Source organism: Somniosus microcephalus, chromosome 9 (genome assembly GCF_052327205.1).
Source record: "Somniosus microcephalus isolate GS21.2 chromosome 9, FLI_Smic_1.0, whole genome shotgun sequence".
In the NCBI taxonomy this organism is placed as follows: Eukaryota; Metazoa; Chordata; class Chondrichthyes; order Squaliformes; family Somniosidae; genus Somniosus; species Somniosus microcephalus.
The window spans coordinates 35,692,861-35,707,833 of record NC_140995.1 but is presented as its reverse complement, the minus strand read 5'-3'; the positions used below and the strand labels follow the sequence as shown (position 1 = coordinate 35,707,833).

The window sequence follows — 14,973 nt, the reverse complement described above, 5'->3', positions numbered from 1 at the left end:
AATTTAATAGCAGTGTTCAAAATTATGAAGGGTTTTGGTAGAGTAGACAGGGAGAAACTGTTCACACTGGAAGGAGGGTCGGTAACCAGAGGACACAGATTTAAGATAATTGGCAAAAAATCCAAGGGGGAAGTGAGGAGAAATATTCTCATACAGCGAGTTGTTATGATCTGGAACGCACTGCCTGAAAGGGCGGTGGAAGCAGATTCAATAATAACTTTCAAAAGGGAATTGGATAAATACTTGGAAAGGAGAAATTTGCAGGGCTACAGGGAAAGAGAAACGGAGTGGGACTAATTAGAGAGCTCTTTCAAAGAGCCGGCATGGGCACAATGGCCTCCTTCTGTGCGGCACAATTCTGTAATTCTATGATACAATACAAAATACAAGAGAGAAGTGTCATTCTCTGCCAGTGAGATGGCAGTTTTAATGATGCAATTTACAAGTCCAAAAATAGTTACCTATTGCTACACAAATTGCCTTCACTCTTGACATTCATTGTGGTATCCTAGTAACAGCATTTTAAAGTAATAAAGGTCAGGCCAATGTTGAAATGAATACTGCAAACATTTGTCACTATCACCAGATGTTGTTCGCAGTAAGACTACTGGTCTGTAATGTCGTTATATTTGTGAGCACTACATGCTCTGAAGTTTTGCAAACATTATCAAAGTGGCAGATTTGTGTGCTCAAGGACTTGCGGCTCTCGGTGCTCGTCCGGCCTCTGCTGAGCCGCTCTTCATTCTGACGATCCGTCCGCAAAAAACAAGAGAACGCAGTTTTAAACTCTTCTCGGAATTTGCCTGAAAAAGAACAAGAATATTGCAATCATTTTTGACATCCCTTCAGCTAACTGATATTATTACCAACTGGAAAAGAAAAAAAAGACGACCGTATTTAGAATTCATTGAGGGAGCTACCAGTCAAATTCGGTGAGATCCTCACCAGCATATTCATTCTTATTTCTCTTCCTCATTACACTTTAAAATCCCGCCAAGCAAAGTACTGATGTTTCGATGTGGAGATCTAAGTTTCAAGTCAATTAATAAAGAAAGCCGCGCTACTGTCCAGAAGTTGACATTCAATATAACAAAACATTTCTGAAACTATAAAGACTAGCCAATGGGCTGCAAGGCCTGAGTAACTCAACTAATATTTCAATAGCTTGAGACTATCAGGCTATGTAAATTTCTATGCAATTATTAAGCAAGGCTATAGGGTAATTCACTGTTCCTATGCTCCGACTGGCTAACTGTGCTCCAAGGAAGCATGAGCTGGAGAATCGGCATGGCAGAGATTCTGCTCTATCTCCGATTTCTGCTCCGTTTGAGCAGCTTCCTGCAGACAAGATGTGAGTTTACCTTCCTTTTCTGGCTCCCATGTTAGCTGACATTGTAAGCGGGTTGGTCTCTTCAGGTGCTGTCCCTCTCTCCCTCAAATCTGCCGTCATCACCCCTCTCCTCAAAAAAACAACCCTTGACTCCTCCGTCCTTGCAAACTACCGCCTGTCAGTTCATTAAATTCCCCCCATAGTCTCGTCTCCTGTCTCACACAGAACATTTTTACATGCAGAGAAATAAACTGGTGGCGTAAGTTACTAAGGAAGTGTAAATCCAGCACAGAAATAGATGAAAGCTGCCTCTCTGAAATGTGTTTGGGCAAAGTTCAACCCATTTCTTATTTGGCACAGAATTCAGTCTGAATTGTTATGAAACTCGCAATTTCATTCAGAGAAACTGTAAGGGCTAAAAATGGAATAACTTCGTCGGGGCACTAACGCAGGAACTTGAGTGGTTGCGCCCCAAGAGGGAAGCGGGGCGCTACTCGAAGCGCCCCGCATCCCTGTTGGGGCACTGTGAATCAATATCGCGGCTCTACGTGCCGCGGTATTGCAGGTCTTCCACCGCTTCTTAAAGGGGAGGGGCCTTGCGCAGCATGACCCGAGGCCCAGCTGGGCCCCCGGGGTTTGGAAGTGCCGGCAACAGAGCCGAGTGCTGGGTTCTTGGAGCGCAGCCGGCACTCCAGGGGGGGGGGGGGCGGCGTTCAGGAGGCCGGGGACAGGAGCACAGACAGCTGCTGGCAGGCGGCCAGCAACAAAAATGGCCACAACGCACCTTGCCTTTAAATTGTGCCTCCCCGGCAGCAGGTGGGCCCCCCTGATCCCGTTGGACATAGCGTCCAGCGGTAAGTCAGGGGGTGCTCCCGAACATCGCGGCCAGGGCGTGAGCGGCGTGCTGCGCACGGCAATGATGTAATCACCGGCGGCGCAGAGCCATGGGGCGCTACGGGTTCGCACCACCGCTAAATTTTGCGGGAGGCGTGGGCGGCACTGCTCCCGGGTGGCACAAAGCAACCCAATTTTTCCCCCTAAAGATGGCTTGTGGAAGAAATGCGAACACGCACTCATAATAGAGCTGGACCATTTGTGGCTTGTCTCCTGTTAACCTGCAGCTTTCAGCCGAATACTCATTCCATGTGACTCAACAGCCTATCCACCTGTGGGGTGTTGATGGTCATGGAGTTTAATAATCTTCTTCCTCCTTTACTTGCCCTCCAGCAAATAAAAGCAAGGGCAATGCTATTAACAGTGCGGCAGGGTCATTCCAACAAGCAAAACAGCCTTATTAAAGCAAAGTTATTGGTACTATAGATTAATTCTCTTACTGTGGGGATATGCCTGTCATCTTTATTATTTTGGGGACACCGCATATTTCATCATCTGTATGGGTCTTTTGAGACCAGATATAACTGATTGTCTAACAATTTGTCCTATCTGTAAGAGCATCCAAATTAATAGCAGTTTGTCCTTTCTATATAAGCACCTTAATCAATAGCAGTCTGTCCTATCTATATAAGCTCCCTAATCAACAGCAGCCTGTTCTGTCTATATAAGCTCAGTAATCAATAGCAGCCTGTCCTGTCTATATAAACAGACTAATCAATAACAGGGTCCTTTGTACATAAGCAGACTAATCAATAGCAGTCTGTCCTGTCCATATAAGCACCCTAATCAATAGCAGTCTGTCCTGTCTATATAAGCAGACTAATCAATAGCAGTCTCTCCTGTCTATATAAACAGACTAATTAATAGCAGTCTGTCCTGTCAATATAAGCACGCTAATCAATAGAAGTCTGTCCTGTCTATATAAGCAGACTAATCAATAGCAGTCTGTCCTGTCTAAAAAAGCACCCTAATCAATAGCAGTCTGTCCTGTCTATATAAGCAGACTAATCAATAGCAGTCTGTCCTGTCTATATAAGCAGACTAATCAATAGCAGTCTGTCCTGTCAATATAAGCACGCTAATCAATAGAAGTCTGTCCTGTCCATATAAGCACCCTAATCAATAGCAGTCTGTCCTGTCTATATAAGCACGTGAATCAATAGCAGGCTGTCCTGTTTATAAGCACGCTAATCAATAGCAGTCTGTACTGTCTATATAAGCACCCTAATCAATAGCAGTCTGTCCTGTCTATATAAGCAGACTAATCAATAGCAGTCTGTCCTGTCTATATAAGCACGCGAATCAATAGCAGTCTGTCCTGTCTATATAAGCACCCTAATCAATAGCAGTCTGTCCTGTCTATATAAGCAGACTAATCAAAAACAGTGTCCTTTCTATATAAGCTCCCTAATCAATAGCAGTCTGTCCTTTCCATATAAGCTCCCTAATCAATAGCAGTCTGTCCTGCTTTTATAAGCAGACTAATCAATAACCGGGTCCTGTCTATATAAGGAGACTAATCAATAACAGTCTGTTCTGTCTACATAAGCACCCTAATCAATAGCAGTCTGTCATCATCATGTCTATATAAGCAGACTAATCAATAACAGGGTCCTGTCTATATAAGCAGAGTAATCTATAACAGTCTATCCTGTCAATACAAGCACCCTAATCAAGAGCAGTCTGTCCTGTCTATATAAGCAGACTAATCAATAACAGTCTGTCCTGTCTATATAAGCTCCCTAAGCAATAGCAGTCTGTCCTGTCTATATAAGCAGACTAATCAATAGCAGTCTGTCCTGTCTATATAAGCACCCAAATCAATAGCAGTCTGTCCTGTCTTTATAAGCTGACTAATCAATAGCAGTCTCTCCTGTCTATATAATAACCCTAATCAATAACTGTCTGTCCTGTCTATATAAGCACCCGAATCAATAGCAGTCTGTCCTGTCTATATAAGCAGACTAATCAGTAGCAGTCTGTCCTATCTAAATACTAACCCTAATCAATAGCAGTCTGTCCTGTCTATATAAGCATGCTAATCAATAGCATCTGTCCTGTCTATATAAGCAGACTAATCAAAAACAGTCTGTCCTTTCTATATAAGCTTCCTAATTAATAGCAGTCTGTCCTTTCTATATATGCTCCCTAATCAATAGCAGTCTGTCCTGTCTATATAAGCAGACTAATCAATAGCAGTCTGTCCTGTCTATATAAGCTCCGTAATCAATAGCAGTTTGTCATCATCATGTCTATATAAGCAGACTAATCAATAACAGTCTGTCCAACCTATTTAAGCTCCCTAATCAATAGCAGTCTGTCCTGTCTATATAAGCTGACTAATCAATAGCAGTCTGTCCTGTCTATATAAGCACCCAAATCAATAGCAGTCTGTCCTGTCTTTATAAGCTGACTAATCAATAGCAGTCTCTCCTGTCTATATAATAACCCTAATCAATAACTGTCTGTCCTGTCTATATAAGCACCCGAATCAATAGCAGTCTGTCCTGTCTATATAAGCAGACTAATCAGTAGCAGTCTGTCCTATCTAAATACTAACCCTAATCAATAGCAGTCTGTCCTGTCTATATAAGCACGCTAATCAATAGCAGTCTGTCCTGTCTATATAAGCACCCTAATCAATAGCAGTCTGTCCTGTCTATATAAGCATGCTAATCAATAGCATCTGTCCTGTCTATATAAGCAGACTAATCAAAAACAGTCTGTCCTTTCTATATAAGCTTCCTAATTAATAGCAGTCTGTCCTTTCTATATATGCTCCCTAATCAATAGCAGTCTGTCCTGTCTATATAAGCAGACTAATCAATAACAGTCTGTCCAACCTATATAAGCTCCCTAATCAATAGCAGTCTGTCCTGTCTATATAAGCTGACTAATCAATAGCAGTCTGTCCTGTCTATATAAGCAGAGTAATCAATAGCAGTCTGTCCTGTCTATATAAGCACACTAATCAATAGCAGTCTGTCCTATCTAAATACTAACCCTAATCAATAGCAATCTGTCCTGTCTATATAAGCACCCTAATCAATAGCAGTCTGTCCTATCTAAATACTAACCCTAATCAATAGCAGTCTGTCCTGTCTATATAAGCAGAGTAATCAATAACTGCCTGCCCTGTCTATATAAGCCCCCTCATCAATAGCAGTCTATCCTATCTATATAAGCAGACTAATCAATAACGGTCTGTCCTGTCTATATAAGCAGACTAATCAATAATAGGGTCCTGTCTATATGAGCACCCTAATCAATAGCAGTCTGTCCTGTCTATATAAGCACCCTAATCAATAGCAGTCTGTCCTGTCTATATAAGCATGCTACTCAATAGCAGTCTGTCCTGTATATATAAGCACCCTAATCAATAGCAGTCTGTCCTGTGTATATAAGCACCCTATTCAATAGCAGTCTGTCCTGTATATATAAGCACCCTAATCAATAGCAGTCTGTCCTGTGTATATAAGCACCCTATTCAATAGCAGTCTGTCCTGTCTATATAAGCACCTTAATCCATAGCAGTCTGTCCAGTCTATATAAGCAGACTAATCAATAGCAGTCTGTTGTGTCTATATAAGCACCCTAATCAATAGCAGTCTGTTCTGCCTATATAAGCTCCCTAATTAATAGCAGTCTGTCCTGTCTATATAAGCAGACGGATCAATAACAGGGTACTGTCTATATAAGCAGACTAATCAATAACAGTCTGTCCTATCTATATAAGCTCCCTAATCAATAGCAGTCTGTCATCATCATGTCTATATAAGCAGACTAATCAATAACAGTCTGTCCAACCTATATAAGCTCCCTAATCAATAGCAGTCTGTCCTGTCTATATAAGCAGACTAATCAATAACAGTCTGTCCTGTCTATATAAGCTGACAATCATTAGCAGTCTGTCCTGTCTATATAAGCAGACTAATCAATAACAGGGTCCTGTCTATATAAGCACGCTAATCAAGAGCAGTCTGTCATGTCTAAAAAAGCACCCTAATCAATAGCAGTCTGTCCTGTCTATATAAGCAGACTAATCAATAGCAGTCTGTCCTGTCTATATAAGCACGCTAATCAATAACAGTCTGTCCTGTCTATATAAGCACCCTAATCAATAGCATTCTGTCCTGTCTATATAAGCCAACTAATCAATAGCAGTCTGTCCTGTCTATATAAGCACCCTAATCTATAGCAGTCTGTTCTGTCTATATAAGCACGCGAATCAATAGCAGTCTGTCCTGTCTATATAAGCACGCTAATCAATAGCAGTCTGTCCTGTCTATATAAGCACCCTAATCAATAGCAGTCTGTCCTGTCTATATAAGCACGCGAATCAATAGCAGTCTGTCCTGTCTATATAAGCACGCTAATCAATAGCAGTCTGTCCTGTCTATATAAGCACGCTAATCAATAGCAGTCTGTCCTGTCTATATAAGCACCCTAATCAATAGCAGTCTGTCCTGTCTATATAAGCACGCGAATCAATAGCAGTCTGTCCTGTCTATATAAGCACGCTAATCAATAACAGTCTGTCCTGTCTATATAAGCACGCGAATCAATAGCAGGCTGTCCTGTCTATATAAGCAGACTAATCAAAAACAGTCTGTCCTATCTATATAAGCTCCCTAATCAATAGCAGTCTGTCCTGTCTATATAAGCAGATTAATAAATAACAGGGTCCTATCTATATAATCAGACTAATCAATAACATTCTGTCCTGTCTATATAAGCATCCTAATCAATAGCAGTCTGTCCTGTCAATAAAAACTCCCTATTCAATAACAGTCTGTCCTGTCTAAATACTAACCCTAATCAATAGCAGTCTCTCCTGTCTATATAAGCACCCGAATCAATAGCAGTCTGTCCTGTCTATATAAGCACCCTAATCAATAGCAGTCTGTCCTGTCTATATAAGCACCCTAATCAATAGCAGTCTGTCCTGTCTATATAAGCAGATTAATCAATAGCAATCTGTCCTGTCTAAAGAAGCAGACTAATCAATAACAGTCTGTCCTGTCTATATAAGCACCCTAATCAATAGCAGTCTGTCCTGTCTATATAAGCACCCTAATCAATAGCAGTCTGTCCTGTCTATATAAGCAGATTAATCAATAGCAATCTGTCCTGTCTAAAGAAGCAGACTAATCAATAACAGTCTGTCCTGTCTATATAAGCACCCTAATCAATAGCAGTCTGTTCTGTCTATATAAGCTGACTAATCAATAGCAGTCTGTCCTGTCTTTATAAGCTGACTAATCAATAACAGTCTGTCCTGTCTATATAAGCACCCTAATCAATAGAAGTCTGTCCTGTCTATATAAGCTGACTAATCAATAGCAGTCTGTCCTGTCTATATAAGCAGAGTAATCAATAGCAGTCTGTCCTGCCTATATAAGCAACCTAATCAATAGCATCTGTCCTGTCTATATAAGCAGACTAATCAATAACAGGATCCTGTCTACATAAGCAGACTAATCAATAACAGTCTGTCCTGTCTATATAAACTGGCTAATCAATAGCAGTCTGTCTTGTCTATATAAGCTGACTAATCAATAGCAGTCTGTCCTATCTATATAAGCTCCCTAAGCAATAGCAGTCTGTCATGTCTATATAACAGACTAATCAACAGCAATCTGTCCTGTCTAAAGAAGCAGACTAATCAATAACAGTCTGTCCTGTCTATATAAGCACCCTAATCAATAGCAGTCTGTCCTGTCTAAATACTAACCCTAATCAATAGCAGTCTGTCCTATCTAAATACTAACCCTAATCAATAGCAGTCTGTCCTGTCTTTATAAGCAGCCTAATCAATAACAGTCTGTCCTGTCTATATAAGCAGACTAATCAATAGCAGTCTGTCCTGTCTATGTAAGCAGACTAATCAATAGAAGTCTGTCCTGTCTATATAAGCACGCTAATCAATAGCAGTCTCTCCTGTCTATATAAGCACCCGAATCAATAGCAGTCTGTCCTGTCTAAATACTAACCCTAATCAATAGCAGTCTGTCCTATCTAAATACTAACCCTAATCAATAGCAGTCTGTCCTGTCTTTATAAGCAGCCTAATCAATAACAGTCTGTCCTGTCTATATAAGCAGACTAATCAATAGCAGACTGTCCTGTCTGTATAAGCAGACTAATCAATAGCAATCTGTCCTGTCTATATAAGCAGACTAATCAATAAGAGGGTCCTGTCTATATAAGCAGACTAATCAATAACAGGGTCCTGTCTATATAAGCACGCTAACCAATAGCAGTCAGTCCTGTCTGTATAAGCAGGATAATCAATAGCAGTCTGTCCTGTCTATATAAGCACCCTAATCAATAGCAGTCTGTCCTGTCTATATAAGCAGACGAATCAATAGCAGTCTGTCCTGTCTACATAAGCACCCTAATCAATAGCAGTCTGTCCTGTCGATATAAGCACGCAAATCAATAGCTTTCTGTCCTGTCTGTATAAGCAGGATAATCAATAGCAGTCTGTCCTGTCTACATAAGCACCCTAATCAATAGCAGTCTGTCCTGTCGATATAAGCACGCAAATCAATAGCTTTCTGTCCTGTCTGTATAAGCAGACTAATCAATAGCAGTCTGTCTTGTCTATATAAGCTGACTAATCAAGAGCAGTCTGTCCTGTCTATATAAGCAACCGAATCAATAGCAGTCTGTCTATATAAGCTGACTAATCAAGAGCAGAAATAACAACAGAAAATGCTGGAAAAACTCAGCAGGTCAGGCAACATCCGTGGAGAGAAATTTGAGTTGACGTTTCGGGTTGGACCCTTCTTCAAAACTGGAAAGAAAAGAAACTAGATCGGAGGCAGGGCTGCGATCGGACAAAAGAATAAAAGAAACAAAAGAAGTAAAAGAGATTAGAAGCTAGACGAGATAGTAATAGGCTGGGATTAGGTGTAAAGTGTACTGGCTGTGCAAAAGATAGCTGCCAGGTGTGAGAGAGAAACAAAAGGAAAGGGGGGGGGGTGGAAAAGGAGTGGAACAATTACAAGAGAAAATGAAATGGGGGCCGAGCTTATGATCTGAAATTGTTGAACTCGATATTGAGTCCGGAAGGCTGCAGACTGCCTAATCAGAAGATGAGGTGCTGTTCCTCGAGTTTACGTTGAGCTTCCATGGAACAATACAAGAGGCCAAGGACGGTGAGGTCCGAGTGGGAATGGAGCGGTGAATTAAAATGACAGGCGACCGGAAGCTCGGGGTCACCCTTACGGACTGAATGGAGGTGTTCCGCAAAGCGGTCACCCAATCTGCGTTTGGTCTCCCCAATGTAGAGGAGACCGCATCGTGAGCAGCGAATACAGTATACTAGATTGCGAGAAGTACAAGTAAATCGCTGTTTCACCTGGAAGGGGTGTTTGGGGCCCTGGACAGTGGGAAGGGGGGAGGTATAGGGGCAGGTGTTACATCTCCTCCGCTTGCACGGGAAGGTGCCAGGCGAAGAGGAAGGGCTGTTTGGGGTGATAGAGGAGTGGACTAGGGTGTCTCGGAGGGAGCGGTCCCTGCGGAATGCTGAAAGGGGAAGGGAGGGGAAGATACGTTTGGTGGTGGGATCACTTTGGAGGTAGCGGAAATGCCGGAGGATGATCCGTTGAATGTGGATGCTGGTGGGGTGAAAGGTGAGGACAAGGGGAACCCTATCGTGGTTCCGGGAGGGAGGGGCAGGGGTGAGGGCAGAAGTGCGGGAGATAGAACTGACACGGTCGAGGGCAGTGTCAACCACAGTAGAGGGGAATCCTCGGTTGCGGAAAAAGGAAGACATGTCTGAAGCACTGGTGTGGAAGGTGGCGTCGTCAGAGCAGATACGGCGGAGGCGGAGAAACTGGGAGAATGGAATAGAGTCCTTACAGGAAGCGGGGTGGGAGGAAGTGTAGTCCAGGTAGCTGTGGGAGTCAGTGGGCTTGTAGTAAATATTGGTCGATAACCTATCCCCAGAGATGGAGACGGAGAAGTCGAGGAAGGGAAGGGAAGAGTCCGAGATGGACCATGTGAAGGTGAGGGAAGGGTGGAAATTGGAGGCAAAGTGAATGAAATTGTCAAGTTCGGGGCGAGAGCAGGAAACGGCACCGATACAGTCATCAATGTATCGGAAAAAGAGGTAAGGGAGGGGACCCGAGTAGGACTGGAACAAAGATTGTTCCACATAGCCCACGAAAAGGCAGGCATAGCTAGGACCCATGCGGGTACCCATGGCAACACCTTTGATTTGGAGGAAATGAGTGGAGTTAAAGGAGAAGTTGTTCAATGTGAGAACAAGTTCAGCCAGGCGGAGGAGGGTCGTGGTGGATGGGGACTGGTCGGGCCTCTGTTCAAGGAAGAAGCGGAGCGCCCTCAGGCCATCCGGGTGGGGGATGGAGGTGTAGAGGGATTGTACGTCCATGGTGAAAAGGAAGCGGTTGGGGCCAGGAAACTGGAAACTGTTAAAGTGGCGGAGGGCGTCCAAAGAGTCGCGGATGTAGGTGGGAAGAGACTGGACAAGGGGAGAAAAGATAGAGTCAAGATAGGAAGAGATAAGTTCTGTAGGGCAAGAACAGGCTGAAACGATGGGTCTACCAGGGCAGTCCTGTTTGTGGATCTTGGGAAGGAGGTAGAAGTGGGCTGTGCGGGGTTGGGGAACTATGAGGTTGGTGGCAGCAGGGGGAAGATCTCCAGAGGAGATGAGGTCAGTGACAGTCTTGGAAACGGTGGTTTGATGTTCGGTAGTGGGGTCATGGTCCAGGTGGAGGTAGGAGGAGGTGTCGGAGAGTTGGCGTTCAGCTTCCGCTAGGTAGAGGTCAGTACGCCAAACAACAACAGCACCACCCTTGTCAGTGGGTTTAATGACAATGTCAGGGTTGGATCTAAGAGAATGGAGTGCTGCAAGTTCAGAGGGAGGTAGGTTGGAGTGAGTGAGGGGAGCAGAGAAATGGAGACGGCCGATGTCACGGCGGCAGTTAGCGATGAAAAGATCTAGAGAGGGTAAGAGGCCAGGGGGAGGGGTCCAGGTAGAACGGGAATTCTGCAAGCGGGAGAAAGGGTCAGTTGTGCGGGGGGAAGACTCCTGGCCAGTGAAGTGGGCACGGAGATGAAGGCGGCGGAAAAAGAGCTCAACATCGTGCCGAGCTCGAAATTCATTGAGGTGGGGGCGTAAGGGGATGAAGCTCAGGCCTTTGCTGTGGTTGACACTGCCCTCGACCGTGTCAGTTCTATCTCCCGCACTTCTGCCCTCACCCCTGCCCCTCCCTCCCGGAACCACGATAGGGTTCCCCTTGTCCTCACCTTTCACCCCACCAGCCTCCACATTCAACGGATCATCCTCCGGCATTTCCGCTACCTCCAAAGTGATCCCACCACCAAACGTATCTTCCCCTCCCCTCCCCTTTCAGCATTCCGCAGGGACCGCTCCCTCCAAGACACCCTAGTCCACTCCTCTATCACCCCAAACAGCCCTTCCTCTTCGCCTGGCACCTTCCCGTGCAAGCGGAGGAGATGTAACACCTGCCCCTATACCTCCCCCCTTCCCACTGTCCAGGGCCCCAAACACCCCTTCCAGGTGAAACAGCGATTTACTTGTACTTCTCGCAATCTAGTATACTGTATTCGCTGCTCACGATGCGGTCTCCTCTACATTGGGGAGACCAAACGCAGATTGGGTGACCGCTTTGCGGAACACCTCCGTTCAGTCCGTAAGGGTGACCCCGAGCTTCCGGTCGCCTGTCATTTTAATTCACCGCTCCATTCCCACTCGGACCTCACCGTCCTTGGCCTCTTGTATTGTTCCACGGAAGCTCAACGTAAACTCGAGGAACAGCACCTCATCTTCCGATTAGGCAGTCTGCAGCCATCCGGACTCAATATCGAGTTCAACAATTTCAGATCATAAGCTCGGCCCCCATTTCATTTTCTCTTGTAATTGTTCCACTCCTTTTTCCCCCCCCCCGCCTTTCCTTTTGTTTCTCTCTCACACCTGGCAGCTATCTTTTGCACTGCCAGTACACTTTACACCTAATCCCAGCCTATTACTATCTCGTCTAGCTTCTAATCTCTTTTACTTCTTTTGTTTCTTTTATTCTTTTGTCCGATCGCAGCCCTGCCTCTGATCTAGTTTCTTTTCTTTCCAGTTTTGAAGAAGGGTCCAACCCGAAACGTCAACTCAAATTTCTCTCCACGGATGTTGCCTGACCTGCTGAGTTTTTCCAGCATTTTCTGTTGTTATTTCGGATTTCCAACATCTGCAGTATTTTGCTATCGTACTAATCAATAGCAGTCTGTCCTGTCTATGTAAGCACCCTAATCAATAGCAGTCTGTCCTGTCTATATAAGCATGCTAATCAATAGTAGTCTGTCCTGTCTATATAAGCATGCTAATCAATAGCAGTCTGTCCTGTCTATATAAGCAGACCAATCAATAGCAGTCCGTCCTGTCTATATAAGCAGACTAATCAATAACAGTCTGTCCTGTCTATATACGCACCCTAATCAATAGCAGCCTGTCCTCTCTATATAAGCTGACTAATCAATAGCAGTCTGTCCTGTCTATATGAGCAGACTAATCAATAGCAGTCTCTCCTGTCTATATAAGTACCCATTCAATATGTCTGTCCTGTCTATTTAAGCTAACTAATCAATAGCAGTCTGTCCTGTCCAGATAAGCTGACTAATCAATAGCAGTCTGTCCTGTCTATATAAGCAGAATAATCAATAGCAGTCTGCCCTGTCTATTAAGCAGACTAATCAATAGCATTCTGTCCTGTCTATATAATAACACTAATCAATAACAGTCTGTCCTGTCTATGTAAGCTGACTAATCAATAGCAGTCTGTCATTTCTATATATGCAGACTAATCAATAACAGTTTGTCCTGTCTATATAAGCAGTCTAATCAATGGCAGTCTGTCCTGTCTTTATAATAACCCTTATCAATAGCGGTCTGTCCTGTCTATATAAGCAGAATAATCAATAGCGGTCTGTCCTGTCTATATAAGCAGACTAATCAATAGCAGTCTGTCCTGTCTATATAATAACCTTAATCAATGGCAGTCTGTCCTGTCTATATAAGAACCCTAATCAATAGCAGTCTGTCCTGTCTATATAAGCAAACCAATCAATCGCAGTCTGTCCTGTCTATATAAGCAGCCTGATACCTATCATAAAAATTACTGTTGGCGCAATGACGAACATCGATGATAATTCAATGTAATTGGCTACCAAAATTAGGGGTGCAGCATGGTGCATGTTCTCTCTCAGCTGGACACTTCATTGTATATTGCTGTAACTGTGAAGAATCTTTGACGTGCGACTGTGCTCAAGCTGTTTGTGAGTACAGGTAGACTATCCTTTATCCGAAAACCTCGGGACCAGCTGTGTTTCGGTTTTCGGAAAATTTCGGATTTCAGAAGGTATTTTATAAGACTGGGAAATTTGTCGGGGGTGGGGGTCGGCGGGGGGTCGGGGGTCGGCGGGGGGGTCGGCGGGGGTCGGGGTCGGCGTCGGCGGGGGGGTCGGCGGGGGTCGGCGTCGGCGGGGGGGTCGGCGGGGGGTCAGGGGCGGGGGTCGGCGTCGTGCGCACGACTTACGCTGAACGAAAAAACTTTCGGTTTTTAGAGGTTTTCGGTTTTCGGAAGTTCGGATAAAGGATATTCTACCTGTATAATTAATCTTATTAGCGCTGGTATAATTAGAGTTCCACGGGGGTGGGCGGTGGAACGAATCAAGTTCAAAGTTTTCACATCGCACATGTGGTACATTTCTACTGCTCCTATGAATCGAGCATTATTGCTGAGCCAGAATCTCCATTGCAGTGCCTGAATAGGAAATTAGGCCTAGAAATTCGATCACATCAGAAAATGTTCATGCAGGAAGAGGGGTGCACTGCACACGCCTGTTAGTGTGGTTCCAGGCAGCATGTAATATTCGTGCTGTGTGCTCATTGTAATGAGTCTCACAGCAATACCATTCAATGGCTGTGTGCCTATTTGGGATCTCCGATGCCACTTAAATGCATCCAGCAGCTCTTACAGGGAAAGTGCATTCTGAGAGCTGCAGAAGGAAGGAAACACATAAGGAGAGAAATGGGTGCTAGACCTGCAGATCGTGGCCCCAGGTTCTCCGATGCTGCTTTGGAGGCCCTAGTCCAGGTGGTGAACAGGAGGAGAGAGATACTGTTCGCCCCCTTCCCCACCACCTCCCCCCCGTAGGGGCAGAAAGCCCTCCAGGCAACATCTCCGCCACCAGTGAGAAGACATCGCAGAGGAGGTCAATGGCTCCCAGGATATGGCTGCAATGCTGAAAGATGTTCAATGACTTCTCTGCTCACACCTCCACTACATCCAGCCTGACTACTCACAATACTCCCCTCTCCGCTTCCCTTCACTCTCCTACAGTCAGAAGGTTGTGGGTTCAAGTCCCACTCCAGGGACTTGAGCACATAAATCTAGGCTGACACTCCAGTGCAGTGCTGAGAGAGTGCTGCACTGTCGGAGGTGCCATCTTTCGGATGAGACATTAAAGCGAGGCCCCGTCTGCTCTCTCAGGTCGACGTAAAAGATCCCATGGCACTATTTTGAAGAAGAGCAGGGGAGTTATCCCCGGTGTCCTGGCCAATATCTATCCCTCAACCCACGTAACAAGAATACATCAGCTGGTCATTATCACTTGCTGTTTGTGGGAGCTTGCTGTGTGCAAATTGGCTGCTGCGTTTCTTACATTACAACAGTGACTCCACTTCAAAAGTACTTCATTCGCTGTAA

At 44.5% G+C, this 14,973-nt stretch overlaps 1 protein-coding gene across 1 annotated transcript in view; it reads right to left on the bottom strand.

The window, feature by feature from the left end:
- Positions 1-394: 394 nt before the first annotated feature.
- The window catches only part of hcrtr2 (hypocretin (orexin) receptor 2), an 88,633-nt gene continuing 74,054 nt past the window's right edge, over positions 395-14,973 (bottom strand). Inside the window, exon 7 of the mRNA XM_085996516.1 lies at positions 395-803. Coding sequence (XP_085852642.1) covers positions 580-803 — 224 coding nt within the window. The 3' untranslated portion in view covers positions 395-579. The remainder of the gene's footprint in view (positions 804-14,973) is intronic.